The following is a 26233-nucleotide window of genomic DNA, read 5'->3' on the forward strand; positions in this document are numbered from 1 at the left end:
TCAAGGAATATGACTATAAAGCATACTTGTGGCTGCCAATAGTCTATGTTGAAGCTTTCTATGGTACTATACACTGTTCGCATGCTCATGCAGGAGATGGGCTCCAGACCCCGAGCTGTGTGCTCCACAATCCCCGAGCTGTGCGCTCCACGACCTCCCCGAGCTGTGCGCTCCATGACCCCCTGAGCTGTGCGCTCCACGACCCACCTGAGCAGTGCGCTCCACGACCTCCTGTCCTGTGCGCTTCTGACCCCCCGAGCTGTGCTTTCCACGACCCCCCCAGCTGTGCGCTCCACGATCCACCAGAGCAGTGCGCTCCACAACCTCCTGTCCTGTGCGCTCCCCACCCCCGAGCTGTGTGCTCCACGACCCACCTGAGCAATGCACTCCACAACCTCCTGTCCTGTGCGCTCCCCACCCCCCGAGCTGTGCGCTCCTGACCCCCGAGCTGTGCTTTCCACAACCCCCCCAGCTGAGTGCTCCACGACCCCACCCGAGCAGAGCGCTCCACAACCTCCCAACCTGTGCGCTCCCCACCCTCGAGTTGTGCGCTCCTGACCCTCCGAGCTGTGCACTCCACGACCTCCCGTCCTGTGCGCTCCCCACCCCCGAGCTGTGCGCTCCACAACCCCCCCGAGCTGTGCGCTCCACAACCCCCCCGAGCTGTGCTTTCCACGACCCCCCAGCTGTGCGCTCCACAACTTCCCGTCCTGTGCGCTCCCCACCCCCGAGCTGTGCGCTCCACAACCCCCCCGAGCTGTGAGCTCCATAATCCCCCCGAGCTGTGCGCTCCACAACACCCCGAGCTGTGCGCTCCACAACACCCCGAGCTGTGCGCTCCACAACCCCCCCGAGCTGTGCGCTCCACAACCCCCCGAACTGTGCGCTCCACAACCCCCGAACTGTGCGCTCCATAACCCCCCGAGCTGTGCGCTCCACAACCCCCCAAGCTGTGCGCTCCACAACCCCCGAACTGTGCGCTCCACAACCCCCGAACTGTGCGCTCCATAACCCCCCGAGCTGTGCGCTCCACAACCCCCGAACTGTGTGCTCCCCATCACTGAGCTATAACCTTCTAAGAGGTTTTTGAGAGAAAGGTGAGGGTCTCTGGACTCGGACCCTCACTGATCTGCTTGCAATTAGAGGACATAAAAATATTTTAAAAATGGTGCAAAAGTTTAGTTTCTCTTCAATATACCGTGCAAACATGTTTGTGATGTATTTAAGATAAGATAAGAAACAAGATAATGGAATTGTCAGATTCTCTTTTACTTCATGAACAGAAGCTAATTAGTGTTTTAAGACTCCATAAGGTAGTTAAAAATGTAAAAGGGAAAGTTACAGGATCTGCAATGCGCCTATCTGGAGAACATTGCACGGCTGATGTACAAAATGGCCGATGCAAGGAACTGTATATGGTATATAGAAGTATACAAGAGAAAGCGGAAAATAAGTCTGCAATGATAGAAAAACAAGCATAAGGGTTGTAAGTGGTGCTTGGTTCAGGCCTAAATAAAGGGATTTTACTTAATGCTTAACATTAATGAATAGGATGGTCCTGACTCCTCTTCTCACATCCAGCATGTCCGCAATGAGTAATTTTTATGTGGAAACTATCATGTGTGTCAGCTCCATACAACCCTGAGAGCCATATCGAATGTCGGCAGAACCCGCCAATATAGGCCGAGTGTCCAGTGTGTATGGGGGGCTTCCTGCGACTCTCCCAGAAAGACGATGTCGAGGATGACAAGGGTTGGGTGGTTTGAATTTCACACCCGATTTTTCGCGGAGCCCAACGATCCTGTGCGTTGGGGAGTCAAGATTGACAACTATTTAAAGGGAAAATGGCAACTGATTGATGCTGCTCAAACCACGGGCAGCGTGAATCAGAGCTTGGCTGCACGATGGCAGCCACATGTGTTTTTCTATTAAATGCTCTGTTTCAGAGAAAATATAGGTTGAAGACCTGTCAGGGACCATATACAGAGACAAGACTAGTCTGGGGTTACCCATGCTAGTCTTCTCCACAGACTTATCTAGATGATTGACAGCTCTCTTCCATGTGTGTCCTTAGCAAGAGACTGGTCAGTAACCTAGAGCAGCGCTTGGACAAGCTGACCAGGTGTGGTGCAGGACTAATCTCATCTCTCCCGTTGGTCCAATGTCTTCTCTGAAAAGCAGCAGTGTTTCAGAGACAAAAAAAAAGTCACGTTTCATCCAGGCATGGATTCATGTGTATGGGATTCTTCATGGAGATGCAGGTTTTGGAGCCGTTTCCTAGCCTGGCCACTCCACATCTACCCGTGCTACGGTCAACAGAGAACACACTTTGCAGATGTCAATGACAGATGGTGCTAAAAGATGGCCATACCCAAGAGTCATTTCCACCTTCATAAAAAAAGAAGATAAAAAGTTCTATCAAGTCACAACGATCTTCATGGGGCAAGTAGACTGAGTCACGTTAAGGATTTGTCTTCCTACGTCATCCAGTATTGCTCCTCACTGATCTGTTTGGGTCTCGGAGTTTGATATGTTGTAGTGGCCATCTTTATCGGCTATGGGACTGCTATTTGGTCACAAAGTCACTGACGGTTACAGAAAAGTATAGTCTCGGAATTTAGCTGAATCTAACCCTACTTCAGTCTGGTAGTGAGAAACCAGGCAAGACTTGCTTTGGGGCCTTCATCGGGAGAGACATCTGTGCCAATGGAGATCTCCTTAAAGAAGGTAAACTTCGAGTCCTTTTCTATATGCCTGAATACCTTCATATTTTACTCCGTGTAAATGTTATGTGACCTTGACCGGTTCACACAAAGAGCTCTGCTGGTTAAGCCTGGCAGTGTCATCTTGATACCGCCACCTCATTTCTCCGCAACATGTCATCGGATTTGATGGACAAATTATTAAAACTTTCACTTAACATCTGCCCTCGACGGATTTGCTTCTTGGTGTTCATCAGGCAAGTAATACTTTCCTAAATCTGAGCAGACAAGTGCGGTCTCCAGCCATTTACCGTAATACAAAACTGTTGTGAAGAACTTGTGTAGTGGATTATCAATGCAGAACACACGCGTCTTCCATATGGCCTTGCTTAATAGTCTGCTGTGTTAGAAGTTTCGCTGGCATTAATTACATTTAATGTTTTCATACAGCAACTTAAATCCGGAGCGACAACCTTCACAACGAGGCAGGAACATTTTGGCAAAATACACTTGAGTGCTGAAGGGGGTCGCAACTATCACAAGCCCCATTAGGATGTTCTCCCTCTTGCAGGTTCCATCTCATCTAACAAGGTCTTGCCTTCAGGAAGGACTACATATTCCATGGCAGAGGCTTTTCAGGTTCTAAAAAGATCCTGTATTAAATCTGGGCTGGACCACAGGATTTATGACCACAAATAATATCATAGGGATCAATGATGCTGTTAGTTCAGGTCTAAAACTGGCAAATGGGCCAGGACTGGACTGGATGCCAAAATGAGCCCCCGTTAGTTATCCGAATGGAGCCTTATCATATCTGGGTATATGGAAGCCATGACCATGTGAATACCTTCATAATAGGTCTCCTACATGTAGTACTTTTTATGATTCGCGTGAAGTCTTACTGTATGTTATCATTTGGGTGTTTGACACTGTGTTCTTTAAGGAGTATTCCCATCTCCAAGATCCTATCCCAATATTTAGTAGGTGTAATAATAATATTAGCAAATACAGCCAATTAGAAATGTAGTATAGTGTTTCCGATTCTCTATGTCTCTTTCCTCATGTGCAGGCATTGCAAGACTTTAGGTATCCATGGTTACGACCGCTAGCAACTTGATATCACTAGATCAGTGGTCGCAACCATGGATACCTAAGGTATCCTGAAAGAGGAGCGAGACAGAGAATCAGAAAAACGATACTATATTATTAATTGGAAGTATTTGCTAATATTATTATTACAGCTACTACATATTGGGATAGGATCTTGGAGATGGGAATACCCCTTTAACAGTACGGATTTATATAATATTAGATTGGCATATTTATTTAGTAATTCCGGACTGATGGGATATATATGACTAGACTGACTCATCTCCTACTCCGTATGCTTTGCATTTAACTTGACTTGCTTGTTTGTCTTTGACTTATTTAGATTTAATCATGTTGGTTGATATACGCTGGTCCTTCTCGGTTTGGAATCCGCATTCTGTCCACACTACGAGATATCTTTTGCGCCTATGCTTTCCTCTATAGGCAGAATTAGTTTGATACTACTTGCATCATGACGCGGTCCCCGAGCATGGACAGTTCTCGGATACTGACATATTACTTTGCCCAAAGATACATCACGTACCTATGCGCATGCACAATTTTTGATTCCCACACATGGGCATTTCTTACCGGCAAATTTCCCTGCCCTACACTTCACACCATGCACTCGTGAGCTTCCATCTCAAAGCACCACCCTCGTGTTGGACCAAGTAGAAGCCGAGCGGCTATAGCACAGATATTCAATTACCGGAATTGTTTTATCTAACTTCTATATACTTTTTACTTTATATTTCATGCATTTTTTCCCCTGAGGAAGATGCTGGTTAGCAGCGAAACACGCTTGCCTCATTTTCCACATCTTTTGACTGGATTCCATATCATGGACTTGGTCTGAGTTCCTCATCGTCTCGGTCAGCACACTTATTGGCTGGGTATTAGGTCTTTGTCTCATATTTACACTCTTTTTTTTCTTTTTATTTAGTTATTATGCAATGGGCATTTTTATGCTGGGGGGCGGACGGGAAACATTTCCTGCCTCTATTAGACAATGTATTGAGGGTAATTTTCATGTTCGGACCGAGGATTTTTTTTAATTAATCTGCTTTAGATGTTTATATTTTAGCTACCATTCCAGGCCCTACATCTTAGGAACCATTTCTTTTATGGGCCGTTACGCTATTTGATATTTAAGCACTGCTTGGTTTTTAATGGTTTTCAATGTGTATACATTATATATATATATATATATATATATATATATATATATATATATATATATATATATATAATGTACACACACATACACAGCATCTCGCTTCTTTAAGCTCTTTTCTCTTGCGGAACCTGCATCTTAAACATAAGTGACAGTATGGAATATATTATCATTACATACTATACTAGTACAATGACGCACACACACAATTAATAGTTCTAGTGAGATTTCGGCTTGTTAACAATCGCCGATTGAATATTTTGGAGCTGAACGGTGCGTGTTTATTGGTCGCTGTACGCAGGCTGACGAATAATGGGAACGGAACAAATGTTAATCTTTCTCCATTTGTCGGCGTGTCTAAATGCACATTAAGCCAGTCTCCACATCCGCACATGCGGTCATTTGCCGAACACGGCACCATTCATTACTGGTTGGAATGAGCAACGAATGAAGTGCTGTAAATATTTGTATTTAGAAACAACGCTCTCAAAAAATAAAATCGGATTGTGAACAACATGCAACATTGATTTAACTCTGAAGTGTAGAGAATAAAAGGTCCGTTTTGGGTGAAGGATGGAAGCCGCTTCATATTCATAGCTATGTTAAGCTGCGGAGGTGTCAAAAGTGCAGCAAACAAAATCCATACAGAGCGGCGCTGCATCTCATTTTCCTATCAGACGTTTAACTCCCTTTTGTAAGTGTTCTGTTGCTCAGCTGAAATGACTCGAGTGCTGCGGACGGAGGGCTATTTCACTAATGCACCGGCTCCTTCTATATTCGCGCTCGAGGAGCACAATAATAAGGCTCCGGCACTGCAGGTGACCGGCCAAGGAGGTGACACTCTCTCGGAGGTGACGGAAAAGCTGAATGAAATCCGTGTTCTGCTTTGTCGAAGGCGGTAATGTGAAAATCACAGCCGCATACAAGTCAGCCAAGTTGTAAAAAGCTTCTTTGATTATTTTCACCCATGTGAAACAATGACATAATGTTCATACCTGGAGCCAGGACCTTCGCTACAATGGTGAACGTTCCATTGAACTAAACAAAGAATAGGCTCATACATCTTGCAGTGTAGTCACCGCACCTCACAAAGAATCGCATTAGTATTCCTTCCAAGTGTAACGACACCAGGCCAAGAACACTGGCCTCAACTCTCAGGCCATGACACTGGCGCACAGGAAAGAAAAAAAAACGCAGATGGATATCAGAGATGGAGACTACAGAAAATTAGAATTCGATGAGCACTGTTACATTACCCGGACCAAACTCCTCCATCTTGTGTAAAAAAAAAAGTCATAGAACCCCAGCAGGTCTAAACCTCATGGGCGCTTGCCGGTCCAGATGCCACCGGGTGGAAGGACCCTACCAACCCAGGTCATTGATCAACGAACCCCTTGTTAGCCAATGCCCTACTCGCCTCAATGGTCCACGCCTTAGACAGGGTTTTCTTCGGTTTTTCTTTGGTAAGCTTGACTCTGCAGGGCACCACCGGTGTGACCCAGTCGATAAATCAGATGGAGAAGTCTAAATAAATGGGGTTCTGCCGTCGAGTCTAGGACGCTGCCAGAAAAGAACCATTTCCATAAACCAAGCTTGGCTTAGCAGCCAAACTGGTAAGTGTATAGAGGTGTCCCCTGTCATTGTAACCTTTCCTCTGCTGATAAGTAAACTGCTGTAAACTCTCCCGAAAGGACAGGACGTATAAGGCCTCTGTTCATCAAGTCCTTTACAAGCTGTGAAGATTGCCAACATTTGTGCACACCCAGAGTTGCACAAAAACGTTGCAACTATTGGCATGTTTCACAACAGTTCTGTCCCACTCTACCAAAATGGGTGGGATGGGGACATGCCGCCACGGCTTGTCTAATTTATGATAAACTGTTGAGATCCTTTTGCAAGAAATTTTACTCCAGTCTCAGACTGGAGTAAGGTTTGTGGCAAGGTGCACGCCACTTCTCAGATGCTACAGATTTATTAAGAAGCATGCCCCTATTATTCAATCCTCTGCATCTTTGTTTCAAGCATATGATGCTCGTTCAAACTAACCTGTGGCAAGCAACAGGTGTGGACAATATGATTATCACATCTGAAACCAGATTTATTGATTTATTATGCTTTGCTTATATAGTGCTACCTTATTCCACAGCACTTTATCATCACTGTCCCCGATGGGGCTCACAATCTAGGTTCCCTATCAGTATGTCTTTGGAGTGTAGGAGGAAACCCACGCAAACACGGGGAGAACATACAAACTCCAACAAAGGGAGTAAGTTGACTCAATCTTTGCATTGTGTGTCTGTGTGTACCACACTAAGGAAGGAGAACAGAAAGAGGAGAAGAGAACGGTCCGAGGACTTGAGAACCAAAATTGTTGAAACATATCAACAATCTCCAGAGATCTTGATATTTCTTTGTCCACGGTGCGCAACAAATTCAAGAAGTTTACAACCCATGGCACTGTAGCTAATCTCCCTGGACATGGATGGCAGAGAAAAAATGATGAAAGGTTGTATTGCAGGATAGTCCGGATGGTGGAAAAGCCCCAGCCAAGTTCCAACGAAATTCAAGCTGCCAAGCTATACGGCATTCATAGCTGGGAATCCTGGCGAGTACGTTTATTAGATTATGTGTAAGATTCTGAACATTTAGGCAAGGTATAACAACGATTATAGAGCTGAATGTTCTTATATGCAGATACAGGGCACCGATGCCCATGCCACGCGCTTCCATAACAGCCTGCACGGGCTGAAAGAGACCCTTGTCATCAGGTCTCGGGGGCAGCAGTACTCCCTTCCTGGTGTATAGAAAACTTGGAAAATTCCAGGCACGCTCTGAAGCACTTGAAAGAACACAGAGCGGAAGGAGCAAAGTGAAGAATGGAGAATATTTGAGATCCCTGACACTTTGTTCTTATGCAATCGTACTTTCCATAAAATTGAATTTGTTTAAGACATCTGATGGAAACAGATCGGAATCTGCCCATCCCGTAATCATTCTCTGAAATAAGGGAAAATGTTCAAAGGGAAATGGGTCAGCGGCATAATCTCTCCAAAAGCAATAAAATAGTGTGCCCATGTGGCCAAAAAAGCCTTATTTATAACTATGCAAATTGCCTCTTCAGAGAGAAAGAGGACTTGAACTCTATAGCGCCACCTGTTGGAAGTAGCGATCCTAAAAGTGACAATCAACCCTTTAACGGGTCTTAGAACTACACACCCCTGGGTCATTGGACAAAACCGTTCCAAATGTCTGTGGTGAGGACAGGACTGTCTGTAATATTCAACGAGGTCTGATTTGTGTACTGCAAATACCGCAAGTAATTGCAACACGATCCCCAGCAGAAATCCCATGCAGACGCTCACGTTTGTGCAGCGGGTGGGATGAAGATCCACAGGAGGATTAGTCCTATTGTCATGTAGGTTAAGGGGGCTACATGGTGAGAAGATTGAAGTGTCAAATGGCAACATCACTTCTAAGAATTTTATGCAACATTTATCATTCCAAAAAGTCCAAGAGATTCATTTTCGGTCACCGGTTGTATATGACTTTGCGGCGCCAGTCACATGCGACTTGCTTGCACCCAGTGTTCGTTCTGGTGTTTTGTTTATTTTTCTTTTGACAGCCAAATCGTACCTCAAAAATAGTTCCATGTCAACAAATCGCAGACATGTTGACAAAATTTTTGACTGTGAAACTAGTCTAAGGATTGCTGTCACTAGCCGCCATAGAAGCCTTGCAATCTTCCGTGAAGAATCTTTGAAAATAAGTAGCGTACAATCATATTCGACAGCTGATTTTTCTGCAGAATGTGAATAGGAATCAATAGGAATCAGGGGAAGGGGTTCTTTCCTCTTAACGTGCATGAGATCTTCTCTCCTTGAAATAAACGCATATTTTGGTATAGATTAAAACTAAAAAAAAAATCTTCTCTTCCATCAGACAGGGAATTTAGATTTGTATAATGAAGCTCTTGCATGTATAATAATTACATGCTACCATAAACACTTCCAGATCTCATGTCTTGGCAGTCAGTGTGGTGGGAGGATCAGAGTAGTGCGAGATGAGATCTGGAAGTGTTTGTAATGATACTCAGCTCTGCTGTATCGCTTACACATTAGCTGCAGCTGTTCTTTTCTCCCCTGCATGACACTGCCTACTTACGATTGGTCAACCTCATGCAGGGGAAGAAGTACACGCCCCCAAACACAAGTTTATGGTAACACTTAACTGAACTATAACAAATTATAACCTAAAGTTTACTATCTCCGCAATAGAGAGAAGAATCTAAAAAAATATGTTCTACTCAGCTTTGCAGATGATATTCCATGATGTGCAGCGTTTAACGTGCTCAAATTGGTAACTGGCCCTTTTTAAATCAGATTTTTACATTAGATATACAGTTGTATTTCTTTCCTTCCAAGATGAAGTCCATGATCAGATAAGGGGTCTCAGGAGATGCCTTTAGGCAACGGACTTAGAAAAAACATAGGAAAGTGAGAGAAACAAAACGTAGAGGCTAGTAGGACCCCTAGACCACAAGCTGGGTGTTAACTTAGCCATTAGAAGTATGTATGCTAATGCCAGCACATATTCAGAGATAAGATGTGCCAATTATATTGTTACAATGCATGAATACTGAACCTATATAAAGACTGACCAAATGATGTAATAAAGAGATTTGCTTTGATTCTTAATGTATTAGAGTGGCTCTTCCGTGCGCGTAATTGAATTTTACAACTTAATTTGTAACAGGCACAACGTCTCAGAACGCCCCACATAAAGTGACGACGACACGGACATGTAATCAGAATAAACCTTTCCCGTTTTAGGTCAAATACGATTACCATAATTATTAATATTTGCCAAATGCCAGAATAATGAGAGAGAGAATGTTTTAAGGCATTTTTATTACTTACTGCAAAGTCAAAAGCTTACATACATTAAGGCTATGTGCACACGTTCAGGATTTTTCAAGTTTTTTTTCCGCATTTTTTTGGCCGTTTTCCATGGGAAAAACGCTTAAAAAACGCATACATAAGCATCCCATCATTTTTAATGCATTCTGCAATTTTTGTGCACATAATGCGTATTTTCCGAGAAAAAAAACGCATTGCGGTAAAAAAAAGCTGCATGTTCATTAATTTTGCAGATTTTTAGCGTTTTTCCCGCTATTTAATAATGCATTAAATTGGGAAGCTCTGGAAAAAAATGCGCAAAAAACGCGTAAAAAACGCATGCGGATGTCCTGCAGAAAAAGTCCGGTTTTGTTCAGGAAAATTCTGCAGAAAATCCTGACGTGAGCACATAGCCTAAGATTACTATGCCTTTTAAGAATTTTGGTCTGCCCATATGATGATCTCGTGTCTGGAAGCTTCTGACAGTTTTTTTTTTGGCAACATCTGAGCTAATTAGAGACACCTGTGGATGTATTTTATAATGCACACCTGAAACACACTGCTTCTTTGTGTAGCATCATGGGAAAGTCTCAAGAAATTAGCCACGATATCAGGTAGAGAATTGTGGACTTGCACAAGTCTGGCTCATCCTTGGGTACAATTTCAAGATACTTGAAGGTGCCTCGTTCATCTGTACAAACAATTATATGCAAGTACAAACAAGATGGGAATGTCCAGCCATCATACCGCTCAGGAAGGAGACGAGTTCTGTGTCCCAGAGATGAACGTGCTTTGGTCTGACATGTGCCTATCAATCCAAGGATAAAGGCAAAAGACCTTGTGAAGATGATGGCGGAAGCTGGTAAGATTGTGTCAATATCCACAATGAAATGAGTACTGTATCAACATGGGCTGAAAGGCCACTCTGCCAGGAAGAAGCCATTACTCCAAAAGAAACATAAAAAGCCAGATTAATGTTTGCAAATGCACACAGGAACAAAGACCTTAATTTTTGGAGACATGTCCTGTGGTCTGATGAAACCAAAATTCAACTTTTTGGGCATAATGACCATCGTTACGTTTGGAGGAAAAAGGGTGAAGCTTGGAAGCCTAAGAACACCATACCAACTGTGAAACACGGGGGAGGCATCATCACGTTGTGGGGTTGTTTTGCTGCAGGAGGGACTGGTGCACTTCACAAAATAGATGGCATCATGAGAAAAGAAGATTATGTGGCAATACTGAAGCAACATCTGAAGACATCAACCAGAAAGTTAAAGCTTGGGTGGAAATGGGTCTTCTAAATGGACAATGACCCGAAGCATGCTGCCAAAATGGTAACAAAGTGGCTTAAGGATAACAAGGTCAATGTTTTGGAGTGGCCATCACAAAGCCCTGATCTCAATCCTATTGAAAATGTATGGGCAAAGCTGAAAAGGCCGGTGCGAGCAAGGCGACCTACAAACCTGGATCAGTTACAGCAGTTTTGTCAGGAGGAATGGGCCCAAATTCCGACCAACTATTGTGAGAATCTTGTGGAAGGATATCCCAAACGTTTGACCCAAATCATTCAGTTTAAGGGCAATGGTACCAAATAGTAATGAAATGTATGTCAACTTTTTTGACTTTGCAGTAAGTAATAAAAATGCCTTAAACATTCTCTTGCTCTCTCATTATTCTGGCATTTGGTAAATATTAGTAATTATGGTAATTCTAATTGACTTAAAACAGGAAAGGTTTATTCTGATGATATGACCGATATTAAGACAAACATGCAGATGTGTCTTTATATAGTTGATGGAAACGTCTAGTTCCAACTGTATTGAAACAGTAATTTTTTTTTATTTTTCATATCATGAAGTGGATAAATAAAATTAATCAATCTAGTAATTTCACACCGACCACTAGGCCTATTCTAGACTTCCTGTTCTCTCTAGAAATTCACATGTACATTAGCAGCAGCAATAACGCGACTCGAAATATCTTCTGTATTGAAGCATCTAATAAGCATGTGTAAAAGGCAGGGAGGAGGAGGTGAGCTGTGATATTACTTATTGTGAATGGTGGATTCTGCGTTATCTACTGTATAAAGAGGTATCAGTCATTGTACAGGAGGAGGAGGTGAGCTGTGACATCACCTATTGTGAATGGTGGATTCTGCGTTATCTACTGTATATAGAGGTGTTATCAGTCATTGTACAGGAGGATGAGGTGAGCTGTGACATCTCCTATTGTGAATGGTGGATCCTGTGTTATCTACTGTATATAGAGGTGTTATCAGTCATTATACAGGAGGAGGAGGTGAGCTGTGACATCTCCTATTGTGAATGGTGGATTCTGCGTTATCTACTGTATATAGAGGTGTTATCAGTCATTGTACAGGAGGAGGAGGAGGTGAGCGGTGTAATCTCCAATTATGGATGGATCCTGTGTTATTAGCTCTGTATAGAGGTATTACTAGTCAATGTAACTTTATCTGTGATGACAATAAGACTGCTGAAAAGTCTATTGTACATAAGGATTAGCCTAATATTAGTACTAGAGACCAGTGTGAAAAATTGCAAAATTTTAACTTTATTTTTTTTTTAATGCACATTATGATATGAAAAAAACCTTGCCAAAATCTCTTTAAAAATAAAAACTCAATTTGAACAAAACGGCCATTTTCTTATGCAGCCGGACCATGCTTTTTAAGGGATTGTCCAGTTTCCCTATGTGAATGCAGCCTTGTGAATCCTCACATTGCGTGCATTACGCGCTGTGAAGACTTTCCGGCGTCAGCGCTGGGAGCAGTGGGTACGTGTTTTGCATACATGCGGTCACGTGCCAACAAGATGGGTGCGGTCTCGCTCAACGCAAATGTATTGAGTGAGGCTGAATACAGTCTAGAAGGAATGCGGCGGGAATGATGCAATTCGCATACTTATGGTCACATGACCAGCCGCTCCCGCAGAATCCCGAGAGTGGGCAGTGTGCTCGGTGTGAGGATTCACAAGTCTACAGTCAATGCAGATCAGTGGAAAAAAAACATAAAAATGTCACTTTATAAATGTGAAGAGGGGACGAGCAAATTTATACACCAAAATTATGACAGATCAAGACTCAACTGTGACTCGTCTCCAGAGTACGATGCCCGCAGTCTGTGGAGCGAGGAGTGTCTGTATTCACGGTGATCGAACTTGAGGTCAAAGTCATCATACTTGAGAGGCCCAGTGAGGATTAGAGAGGAGATTATCTCACGGGTTATTAAAGAATATACAAGTCTCTAAGAACAAATTGGGCAAAGTGGAGAAGAAAAGATCAAATCTAAAAATATATATCTGGCCGCCCTAGAAAGTAGTGACCTACGGGCCCCGCAGAGGACAATGGAGATTATCAGGTTTCTTCTTCTTCAGCTAGTTAGAAAGGCTAAAGTAAAATAAAAAGAAATCCTTCCCTAGTTAGAGTGATCCATGTATCGCTCAGCGCTCTAATGAGACAGCACAGAGGTAGCACACACGAGCTGATGACCGTCTAATTAACAGTCTAATGGCAGAGGAAAAAAAAGTTTTGTAGAAAGTTAAAAAAAAAAAAAAAAAGTTTCCTTTTTCCCTTTAGCGCAGGGAACGGAAAGGAGATGATCAAGAAAATAAGCTACTGGCAGCGACTACAGGTAGACTTTAGAATTATTTTAATCTGGGCAGCCAAGACAGGGGCAAAACAGTAACCACCAAAATAAAAACTGCGCCACTTTTGCCCATGGCCATTGTCAGGTATTGCAGCCAAAGGTGATACTATGTATAGGAAATAAACACTTTTTTCCCTAATCTCACACATTCTATTTTTAAATGACACATTCAGTCTATATAAAAAGCTCAGTAAGTTTTTCAATCCAGGCTCTGCTCACACTTCTGTTGGGGGCACGGTTTCAAATTATTTTTTACCTTCTTATTAAAATGACAGACACCCCCAATGAACACTATCTGGCCAGGATGAATGCCACAAGGTGGTGCTTGGAAATCCTGGAGGTTTTAAGCTAAAAAGAAAAAAATCTGGAATGAAAATGTAAAGCAAATCCAGTGTGTAAGAAGGGAAATTGAGCTCCCAAAGTATTCCGAAAAAATCCAACAACATTTATTGTACGATAAAAAACAAACATTAAAAACTGTTGCAGCTAAACAACACAATGAAGAGAGCAAACGGGTTTCAGATTACAATGACTAAAGACTCCGTCCTAAACTCGTTTGCTCCCTTCATTGTTTTTTCTATAATAAATGTTTTGGGATTTCATCAGAATATCTTAGAAGCTGGATTTCTCATGGTTTCTCATTGCACCAGGAGTTTTCCAGGGGGTGAGCAGATTTTCCTCTTTCTATATGTTCTACCGCAAACTGGAAATCGGCTCTGTTGTGAGCGGCTCCGTATGCACTGCAGATGGATACGGGAGCTGCATTTACATTGCATGGATTATCCTGGTCTGGAAAACGGACTAAAGTAACGAATGCTGTGATTTTTCTCCAAGCAAACCATTGGTCCACATGGAAATTTGGCCACATGCACTGGCTCAAACGGGTCTGTGTATTCTCCATGTATAGTACATGGCGCACATGGACTGATAGGGCTCGTTCAGACAAGCATACAAGTGTCATATGAAATTCACACTGCAAAGTGCTTTCATGTTGCAATAATCCAGTGGAATTATTAGTGTCGCCATCAATCCGAACACAGAATATTGCATTGTATCAATAAAAATTCGATCAGAAAGCAAAATGCAGCATGGATGACATTATACTAAAACACTGAGTACTGTGGATGTAGAATCCAGCTTTGGAGGGAGATAAAACACTTACTAGAAAGAAGCAGCTTAAGTCTGCGTGTCTCTTGTGCTCTCTCTGCTCTTTCCCCTTTCACCCATAGTCATCAATATGTAGCTGCAATCTGATCGCTCAGTGAGCTGGCAGTTAACCAGACAGATTTGAGGATTAGTGGCTCATAAGTGGAGAAAGCAGAGATGTTACACAGTTTATTATTTTTTTCTTTGTTTACTATTAATATAAAAACTTGCAAAATCTTTGCTATTACAGTGACCATTTTACATTATGTATATATAAAATGTGGCAAGTAGCAAATATCTTGTACCAGAATGGAAATTTCCTTTAATTAAAGAAATACATTGCCAAAAACAGTGATCTGCTGTGTCCTTAGATCCCAGGGCTCACACAATCCAGCCTAACTATCGGAGAAACTCATCAGGGTTTGGGTCTCTGCGCTGCTTTAATTAACACAACTTCTAAATGCGATTAATTTTCTTTAGGGGAAACATCAAAGACCCTCTGCAGGAATCGTTACTGATCTTTAGTGGAGTTTTCTCATCGCTGTCCTCATTTCTTCCTCTAAGCAGAAGCTAGCTGCGGAAAATACATTAAAAAAGGGTTTTCTGTCTGTATAAAAATGTGAAATCAACTGCTAATATAAAGTTACAAGCTCGGCACAAAACTCATCAAAGGTTGACACCTACTGAAATCCTCCATTCTTGGACACGGTTTTCACCGTAGAAATTTAGCTATTTCCATATTTTCTTCACCCCATCCTGCCAGAGGAGGAGGCCGCTAATCACAGCACCCATGAATAAATTGAACAGGGAGTGGAGTCTAAATGTTGCTACGCCCATTTGGACTTGATTGATGTCAGCTGGTACTGACCACATGTCCAGCAAGTGGTCAGTGCCAGCTGTGACGAGAGGCATCGGTCAAGGCAGAGCGGGTGTGATAACCACGAGGAGGCCGAGACTAGCAAAGATAATGCCTTTGCACTTCTGAATCTAGGGTGTTTCTTTGCTGGCTCCTCTCCTGAGAATGAACATACCACTGGTTCCACGACCAAATCAATGCAACGACGAGCTAATCGTGTACCTGTAGTGATGATGAGAGGGTCCGGCCTCCCCACATTATAATCCCAGGAGAAGGTCCCCATGAAGGCCGGCCTCATAGCCTACGTGTTCTTCAGCCCAATCATTTGTTATCATTGCTGAAGAGGATAGACCTCCATTTCAGCCTCCGTTGTCGTCTTGCCCTTTGGACTGGTCTCCCATCGCGCACAGCCAAGCACTGCCAGGAATGCATCCTGATTATGTGCCCACATGCATTCAGTGTGGCAGGACCTTGCTCAGACAACCATTAATATCCTCACTGATAGCAGCCTAAGAGTTTCAGTGAGTGACTTTCTGGGCATGGTGCTTATATTCGATACCGAGATGTTTTGAAAATGTTGTTTCTTCCAATTTTGCATATCATTAAATGGAATCCATCAGCAGGTTTTTGATATGTAATCTGACAGCAGCACGATGTAGGGGCAGAGATCCTGATTCCAGCGATGTATCACAGTTTACTGGGTGCAGTAGTTGTGATAAAATCAGAGTTTTCTCTGCTGCAGATTTAGCGGCGCACAGAATGCTGAGTTCCATACAACCCCGTCCACATCACTGATTGGTTGCTGTGTAAACCCCACCCACACCAGTGAGCTTTCTGTGTACACTGTACAGTGACAAAACAGCTAATCAGTGCTGGGGGTGTGGTTAGACCAGGAGGCCAGCTGTCATATAGTGATAAGTGATAATCTCCTGCTGATAAAACACTGATTGTATTGAAACCGCAAAACACAGTCTAGTAAGTGTCACATAGGTGGAATCAGGGTCTTTGCCCTTATATAATGCTACTCTCAAATTACATCTAAAAAAACTGCTGACAAATTACCTTTAAAAGGTGAGATGTCAGTATGATCAATCCTCCTACAAAGGCATGTAGGTAATAGAAAGTTGAATGAAAAGACACCTGGATATTTGTAATCCGATAAATGAGTCCTGAAAAATCCATGCAAATGACCTGAAAAGATCTCAGTGCCAAATTAATTCAGATTTCACTCTGCTTCGGTCTCCTATATGCTGTGCTATCAATCCCAGATTCATTAAGCACAGAATCACATGAGCGACTAGAGCCAGCACCATCGCTGCCTGCTGAGGAAACAGTGTGACCATCTTCTCCTCTATATTCTCCTGTGACAATAGCTGTGTAATCATCATTATGAACTGTGATAGAAGTTTTTGCTTTGGGCAGCCCTTCCCCTAGGCTATGCCTGCACCCACTATAGTTATACCCCTGAAAATGTCTAGAATGGAAAATCTGGAATCCCTCCGACTTAAGTTCGCATACAGCACCTCTGCTTTACCGGAGAAGACTAGTGAGATTTTAAGCCTACGTCAATATAATTAGGACCGTGGAAGCCGCGAGGCAAGTCCAAAAAGTTCAATGTTATTAGAGCGATCTTCATCGTGAACCGCGGAGAAATTCAACAGGCGACACTGTTTGTTTATGACGAGCCGCTGGGGAATATGACAGATGACGGTCTGGCCGAGGAACCTTCCTATTGACCAGAGATGGCGGCTCATTATGCGCATTGACGATGGGTTTTGGCCGCAGCTTCAGAGTCTTTGAAATCTCATTTAATCTTTCAGAACAAACGTAAAAGAATACCTATCCGTGACCAGCGAGTGCGAAGAGGCTAATGGGCTGCGAGGCAACCTGACATCAGCAGAAAAAAAGGAAAATAAATGTAAGACAAGAACATGGCTGACTGCGCCGCTCTGATTGTTAGACAATGTTCTTCTCCTCGGCAGGAGTGGAAGGCTGCACACATGCGAACATCCGCCTTTGTTTTGTATCCATTAGACACTGATAGGAAACTGATGAGAATTTACTCTTTTTGCTTCTCCAGGAAAGAGGAGGAGGAAGAAGAGGAGGAGGAGGAGGAGGAGGAGGAGGAGGAGGAGGAGGAGGAAGAAGAGGAGGAGGAAGAAGAGGAGGAGGAGGAGGAGGAGGAGGAAGAAGAGGAGGAGGAAGAATTAGAGGAGGAAGAAGAAGAGGAAGAAGAGGAAGAAAGGAGGAAGGAGAAGAAGGAAGGAGAAGAAGGAAGGAGAAGAAGGAAGGAGAAGAAGGAAGGAGAAGAAGGAAGGAGAAGAAGGAAGGAGAAGAAGGAAGGAGAAGAAGGAAGGAGAAGAAGGAAGGAGAAGAAGGAAGGAGAAGAAGGAAGGAGAAGAAGGAAGGAGAAGAAGGAAGGAGAAGAAAGGAAGGAGAAGGAAGGAAGGAGAAGGAAGGAAGGAGAAGGAAGGAAGGAGAAGGAAGGAAGGAGAAGGAAGGAAGGAGAAGGAAGGAAGGAGAAGGAAGGAAGGAGAAGGAAGGAAGGAGAAGGAAGGAAGGAGAAGGAAGGAAGGAGAAGGAAGGAAGGAGAAGAAGGAAGAAGGAAGGAGAAGAAAGAAGAAGAATAAGGAAGGAGAAGAAGGAAGGAGAAGAAGGAAGAAAAAGAAGAAGGAAGAAGAGGTAAGAAGAAGGAAGAAGAAAGAAGAAGCAGCTGTAAATGTAGTTAAAGAAGAGAGAAAGGAGAATCGTTCTTGTTCTGTCCGACCAAGTACCCTGAACAAGATGCACGGAGAATATCAAACAGCCATGCAGTCACGGCCAAGATTTAAAGACTACCAGTAAAGGTGAAATGGCGCCACTTCATTTGCGGATGTCAGGAAAAGTAAGTATCGGAGAAAAAGCGTCCGGACATTGCTACGCACTTCATTAAAACTGGACGAGAAGAAAGGAAATAATGGACATTTTCATTATTATTACATTTACGGACGGAGTTGGCTTGACAGTATTTGTATGGAAGTCACGCTGTAGGAAACGCAGTTTTTTTTTTTTTTATGACAACTCACTAGGAAGTGTCCTGACTTTAAATGCCCTTAATATATTCTAAGGTATCATTTCCAGGTTTATCAACTGTCTACATAAAACATTGTAGTAAAATTTGTGTATACATCAAGTTTTCTCTTACTCAGATATTATATCCCAGAGCTGCATTCATAATTGTGCCGGCTTCTCTTGGAAAACAGCCGCTAACAACTAAGCTGAAATGGTATAGCCCGGAGCGGCATTCATAATTCTGCACACTCAGCTCTGCTCCTATAATGTACGCAGGAGCACTCAGGAAAAGGTGGATTTTTTTTCTTCAATTTGATCAGATAATATTTCTGCACAGAGTATGAAGATACAAGGAGGAAGGGAAAAAAGAACAGATTTATGCTCTAGTATACAGGTAGCTCTATGAAATACAAGCATTAGTACATAATGCTGAAAATTAGGTGTATGAAGCTTTTAGTTGCATTTGCAAACAATACCGAGTTGGAAATGTAGCCAAGAGCTGTATTCATAATTCTGCATTTTTTTTTTAACATCTCTAATAACTCCACTCAGCTCCTATAATACAATTTTGTGCTCAAAAGAAAAGATGGGCTTTTAATTGATAAGATTACCGCACAGTGAAGACCACCACATTTTCCAAAAACAAGACACTGAATCAGCAGGGAATTGTGGGAGATTTATGCTCTGGTATACTAAAAGCTCTATGAACTAAAAGCAATAGTACAATTGTGGCCAAAAGTATTGACACCCCTGCAATTCTGTCAGATAATACTCAGTTTCTTCCTGAAAATGATTGCAATCACAAATTGTTTGGTATTATCTTCATTTAATTTGTCTTAAATGAAAAAATACAAAAGAGAATGAAGCAAAAAGCAAAACATTGATCATTTCACACAAAACTCCAAAAATGGGCCAGACAAAAGTATTGGCCCCTCAGCCTAATACTTGGTGGCACAACCTTTAGCCAAAATAACTGCGACCAACCGCTTCCGGTAACCATCAATGAGTTTCTTACAATGCTCTGCTGGAATTTTAGACCATTCTTCTTTGGCAAACTGCTCCAGGTCCCTGATATTTGAAGGGTGCCTTCTCCAAACTGCCATTTTTTAGATTTCTCCACAGGTGTTCTATGGGATTCAGGTCTGGACTCATTGCTGGCCACCTTAGAAGTCTCCAGTGCTTTCTCTCAAACCATTTTCTAGTGCTTTTTGAAGTGTGTTTTGGGTCATTGTCCTGCTGGAAGACCCATGACCTCTGAGGGAGACCCAGCTTTCTCACACTGGGCCCTACATTATGCTGCAAAATTTGTTGGTGGTCTTCAGACTTCATAAGCCATGCACACGGTCAAGCAGTCCAGTGCCAGAGGCAGCAAAGCAACTCCAAAACATCAGGGAACCTCCGCCATGTTTGACTGTAGGGACCGTGTTCTTTTCTTTGAATGCCTCTCTTTTTCTCCTGTAAACTCTATGTTGATGCCTTTGCCCAAAAAGCTCTACTTTTGTCTCATCTGACCAGAGAACATTCTTCCAAAACGTTTTAGGCTTTTTCAGGTAAGTTTTGGCAAACTCCAGCCTGGCTTTTTTTATGTCTCGGGGTAAGAAGTGGGGTCTTCGTGGGTCTCCTACCATACAGTCCCTTTTCATTCAGACGCCGACGGATAGTACGGGTTGACACTGCTGTACCCTCGGACTGCAGGGCAGCTTGAACTTGTTTGGATGTTAGTCGAGGTTCTTTATCCCACAGCCGCACAATCTTGAAATCTCTCGTCAATTTTTCTTTTCCGTCCACATCTAGGGAGGTTAGCCACAGAGCCATGGGCTTTACACTTCTTGATGACACTGCGCACGGTAGACACAGGAACATTCAGGTCTTTGTAGATGGACTTGTAGCCTTGAGATTGCTCATGCTTCCTCACAATTTGGTTTCTCAAGTCCTCAGACAGTTCTTTGGTCTTCTTTCTTTTCTCCATGCTCAATGTGGTACACACAAGGACACAGGACAGAGGTTGAGTCAACTTTAATCCATGTCAAGTGGCTGCAAGTGTGATTTAGTTATTGCCAACACCTGTTAGGTGCCACAGGTAAGTTACAGGTGCTGTTAATTACACTAATTAGAGAAGCATCACATGATTTTTCGAACAGTGCCAGTACTTCTGTCCACCCCCTTTTTTATGTTTGGTGTGGAATTATATCCAATTTGGCTTTAGGACAATTATTTTTGTGTTTTTTTATTTAAGACAAATTAAATGAAGATAATAATACCAAAGAATTTGTGTTTGCAATCATTTTCAGGAAGAAACAGTATTATCTGACAGAATTGCAGGGGTGTCATATTGCATGACATTTAAGTGTATGATGCTTTTAGTTGACCTTGTAAATATATTACAACTACCCATCTTATACAGATTTAGAAATGTTATTTCCCAGAGCTGCATTCATAATGCTGCAATTTGTTTTGGACAGAAAGTCAAGAGACTCATATCTAATAAGTCAGCTCCTAAAATGCAATCTTGTGCACTCGAGAAGAGATGGATTTTTTTTTTATCACATCATTGTACCATTTTTGAGAGAAGAGACACTGATTCAGCAGGGAATGCTGGGAGATGTGTGCGCTATGTATCACATTCAGGTGAATGAAGCGACTAGAATTTCTGGATTGTGAAGCAAACAATACATGACAAAGGGCAACCTGGCAAGTAGACACCGCAGGTGGCACTCAGTAGAAGGAGGGGCTATGACAGCAGGTAGCGGTAGTGGGAGGGGCAAAACTCTGGGGGCGTGCACAGGCGCAAAAATGGGAAAAAAAGATTAATTTGGGGATTTTAAGAAAAATTTCCCCACCTAATGAGTGTAACATTTTTGACTTGGGTCTCAGTGGCATAAAGCGCCACATAACCGCGGCTCTAGGAGGGTGCGGTTCGACAACTAATATCATATCCGCGTTAATTACCGGCTTGGCTGCCGTCACTTACGGTAAAAAACCTGCCTGGCAATCCTATTTCTACAAGTTCATTTTGATAATTACATCTGTAGTAAAATACTAATTAGCTCGTGCACCGTACGTGACACGAACGCAGTGAAGAACACGGGAGGGGACGACTCCTGGTCAAAAACGCTCATCTGCCGTTACATCAGTCATTAGCCGGAGAATTTGTTTATGAACGAAGCATTTTTCATTTTATGAATTACGTTGGGAATTAAAAAACATAAAATGAACATTAGTCTGGGAAATTCATGAACGGCACTCAATTATTATTGCCAATATCATAGCAGCTTGAGAGTGAATGTTAATGCATTAGATAATCAGCGGACTTGGCGTCAGAGACGATTTTATATAAATAATAGTAATAATGAAAATTGCAGAGGGAACAAATTACCCAAACAAAAGCGGAAGGCAGCGGCGTTCGGCAATCACAGGACGCTCCGCATTACAAACATTTTAATTAGCGGTCGCCGCCGCCGCACTGGTGCTTCTATTTTCATGGCGGGCAATGCAAGTCACGACCCAATATTATAAATATACGCTGGGCTAGTGTAAATTACATGCAGGCCACTTTGATGTCTAAAATTAGAGGAGTGTGTCGGAATAAAATGACTGTTCAAACCAAGCACAGGCGCCCAGTGCACCCTTGGGGTGGTCGAGGGGTTCAGGAAACTTCTTTCAACTTTTTGATCTTTGCCCTTCCCTCCCCTATAAAGTCAGAGCTATCAATCAAGGAAGAGGAGGGCTGACAGATGTAAATTAAGTTCCTGCGAGGGTGCACTAAATTGTTTGCCCATGCCAAGGGTGCACCATGCAACTGGGCTTGGTTTGTCACAAATTTTCCCCATTGAATTCAGTGATGAAGTCAAATTTCTGCAATCTCACAAAGATCCCATAACGCCTAAACGATGGCTCCTCGGACATCACATCATGCCGTATATATACCCCGGTATGTCCTATAATTGCTGTATAGTTACAAGGTTTGGCCCCCGCGCGCTCCACTCACCGGTCACGAGCTCTCTAATTTCTTGGTCGTTGGTTTTTCTCAGTAGTCTAAGGAGGGCAGGGATCCCGCCTGCGTTCTTCACCGCAATCTTGTTTTCATCAGTAGATTTGCCATATACTAGGTTTCTTAAGGCGCCGCATGCGTTTTTCTGAACTTCCAGAACTTTGTGATCCAGAAGATCGACCAGATGCTTTATTCCTCCGAGTCGACAAACCTGAAAAAGTAAAAAAAAAAAAAAACAAAAAAAAAAAAAGATTAAAAAAAACAAAAACAAACAGAAGACTGTGGCAACAAAGAATCTAAATGCGGTACTGATGTCGTGCCCAGACCTAAAGGGAGAGGGCTGTGCAAAGTCATATCCAGGAATATACCGCTACATTAAATAAAAATGTCACAACCCCTCCGCAGGCAGTTGTGCCCGAACCGTTGTGCGGATCCTACCGCCTTGGGATATTTTCCTTCCTTCTTTTAATATATTTCTTGTATTCTGTGCCCTGAACCAACCAGATGCCCATCCCCTTCCCTCCCATTGGATGCAGTCTCACACACACTGTAGGATACTGCAGCTGCATCCCCCTCCTCCCTCATTTTATCCATGATGGATGTTTTGGGTTTCCGAAAAGGTAGAAACAGCAGGAAAACTTCAGGGCTCCTCAGTGATTCACATCCATTGGTGATAAAAAAAAAAGAAAAAAAAAAGCAAAACAAAATGTCCTCCACCACTGCGATGGTCTTGTTGGTCTTGAGTGGTGGGGGATTTACAGGAATAAAAATCAGCGTTCTTGCAATACGACGGAACTGAGTACCACCTAGGGGAGGTGACAAACCTAGAAGTCAAGGGACCAGGGATAAATGCGAAGGTGGAAATTCATCTGCAAACAGTGGTTTTGGGGAGTTTTGCCCCTCATCAGAGCAGAGCACAGACTAGCCGTCAGAGTGAGACGCCCTTGAGGCAGCGTGGGGGAACCAGCAATGGTGCATGGGAGTAGAGTATGCAAATTAGCTCACTAGGAGATTGAAAGAAGCCACCTGAAGGGCATCAGGTTCAGGTAGCCAGGGTTGTGTTGCAAGACTGGTGAAAGGGCCAGACATGGACTTCTACGTTGGCAACCTCCCGGCAGTATTTGATAGTTCTCTTGCAGAATGAACACGGTGGCTCAGTGGATAGCACAGCAGCCTTGCAGCGCTGGAGTCCTGGGTTCAAATCCCACCAAGGACAACATCTGCAAGGAGTTTGTATGTTCTCTCCCTCACTCTGTTTGCGCGGGTTTCCTCCTGGTTCTCCGGTTTCCTTCCATACTCCAAAGTGTGTGGATTAGGGAATGTGGACTGTGAGCCCCAATGGGGACAGTGATGATGATGTAAAGCGCTGCGGAATATGATGGTGCTACATAAGAAATGCATTATAAATACATTTTCATACTTTGCTCCCATGAAGCACTCACTGCCTGCAAGACTCAAATTCCTTAAAGGCTTTTTCACCATCTTCATAAATATATACTTGGATAATGGTTGTAGAAACAAGCACTTTTGCGATTTATTAAAATTTGAAGCCGTTCTTGAGATATTAACACTTTTCTTGTGCTGCCAGCTCGTTGCCTAGGAGACCGACCACCAGATTGTAAGATGGCCGAGATTAGGAGGGAAAAGCGCCCTCTGGAAATGCTAGACACCTTCAAAAACAATGCTTTCAAGATTGACAGAAAAGAGCTGGTAAGCCCTGCAAATTTTCTGCGGTCTAGCAGTGGTGGTCGGTCTTCAAGGCAATGGACTGTAAATAAAAGAAATGTTAATCTCAAGAAAGGCCAAAAAGTTTAATAAGCAGTAAACGGCAAAAGTGTTTGTATTTACTAGCAGTATCTGAAATACCCATTTGTGTAGGTGAGAAGAACCTTTTAAAGAGAACTTGTAGGATCGAAAAACACTATTAAATCGCGGATATGGGGTTAATCTGCAGGTTACAGTGCTGAAGCCGCCGGCTTTTAGTTAGAGGCGGAGCAGAGAGATTTCAGTCGCTGCGCAGTATACAGTGAGCGGCGGCTATAAGCACGCCCTGGCACTTTGACTGACAGCTTGCCCAGATGCATGGCACCTCCTAATGTCCTCAGTCATGCCAGTTTAAATCACATTACCTCCTCCTAATTGTACCAGTAAAAAAATAAATAAAAAAGTATGATGCAAAAGCAAACTCTCTTGCTCATGCGCTATCGTAGCGAGCATCCGCAGCACGCCGATGATTATACAACCCACTTTAGATGATGGTGTAAATCCTGAATTCATGCGAAGTGCAAGTGATAGAGATGAGATGGTTCTACCTAAATAACAGCGTTTCATTTCTGCAGCCTGAATGCGGCTCGTATTCTGTGACAGAGGAAAAGATTGCTATAATTTCGCCGGAGTTTAAAACACAATTATTGCTATAGGGAAAACGTTTTGTTATTTATTGGTGCAGGTTATTTCGGGTAGAATTTGCAGAGTTTTTTTTTTCTCTTGTATCTTAAAAGCAGGTTTTTTTTTCTTGTAAAGATCGGCTACTGTTGGCAGCAGGCAGGGCGTTGATCTGGGAACAAAGCCCCCCCAGATGCAGAATCGAGGCTGACAACTATTGGGAAAAAAAAAAGATAATTTGCAGCAAGCCATCGAGCGACTTGTAGTCTCAGATCATCGGCTTGTGGATATTTTCTAAACAGCAGGATCGGTTCTCTAGAAACCTATAAAAAAATCACTTATTGCAATGATATAAATATTACGTTCACAAGCTGCCGATATTGGCTGTTGTATTAAGGATGAAACCTCCATCTTTGAAAAACGATCTATAATCTATTAAGAAAAGCTATATAGTCTGGCAGCATCTAGCCTGCTTGGTGATGGTTTCCAGCAGGGGAGTAATGATTGCGGTCACAGTGGCCGTGACCTACACTGGGCTAGTGCGGGAAGGGAGTCTGCTGACGCCAGAACATATTTCAACTGGATGTCCGCTCAAGGACGCACATTCAGCTGAAATGCCATGTGGGGCAGAGACCCGCAGGATCCCTGCTATACAATAGACACGGTTGACAAATCAGAGGCCAGCTGCTGACATGGGCGTGCAGGCGACACTTAGCAGTGAAATCATGTGCTACCCATCGCTTGCACACTGAAGTCAGCTGCTCGGACACCTCCAAACCAGGAAGGGAGACCTCCACACTGGGACCGGAGGCCTCCCACACCAGGACCGGAGGCCTCCCACACAAGGAGCGGAGACCTCCCACACAAGGAGCGGAGACCTCCCACACAAGGAGCGGAGACCTCCCACACAAGGAGCGGAGGCCTCCCACACAAGGACCGGAGGCCTCCCACACAAGAACCGGAGGCCTCCCACACAAGGATCGGAGACCTCCCACACAAGGACCGGAGACCTCCACACAAGGACCGGAGACCTCCACACAAGGACCGGAGACCTCCACACAAGGACCGGAGACCTCCACACAAGGACGGGAGACCTCCACACAAGGACGGGAGACCTCCATACCAGGATGGGGGACACAAACCAGGATAGGCCCAGGATAAGGGACATATATACCTGGAGGGGGACAACACGTATGTACTCATAGGATTTAGAACGCTGCAAGAGACCAATACTCACCATGCATCTGACTAACATGTGGGGCAAGAGGGTGGGTCTG

At 43.4% G+C, this 26233-nt stretch overlaps 1 protein-coding gene across 12 annotated transcripts in view; it reads right to left on the reverse strand.

Moving 5' to 3' along the window:
- The window catches only part of PKP4 (plakophilin 4), a 237583-nt gene that overhangs the window by 40081 nt on the left and 171269 nt on the right, over nucleotides 1–26233 (reverse strand). For all 12 annotated transcript variants that reach the window (XM_077272904.1, XM_077272907.1, XM_077272900.1 and 9 more), the window contains one exon: nucleotides 22569–22782. In XM_077272904.1, coding sequence (XP_077129019.1) covers nucleotides 22569–22782 — 214 coding nt within the window. The remainder of the gene's footprint in view (nucleotides 1–22568; nucleotides 22783–26233) is intronic.

Source organism: Ranitomeya variabilis, chromosome 7 (genome assembly GCF_051348905.1).
Source record: "Ranitomeya variabilis isolate aRanVar5 chromosome 7, aRanVar5.hap1, whole genome shotgun sequence".
Lineage (NCBI taxonomy): Eukaryota > Metazoa > Chordata > Amphibia > Anura > Dendrobatidae > Ranitomeya > Ranitomeya variabilis.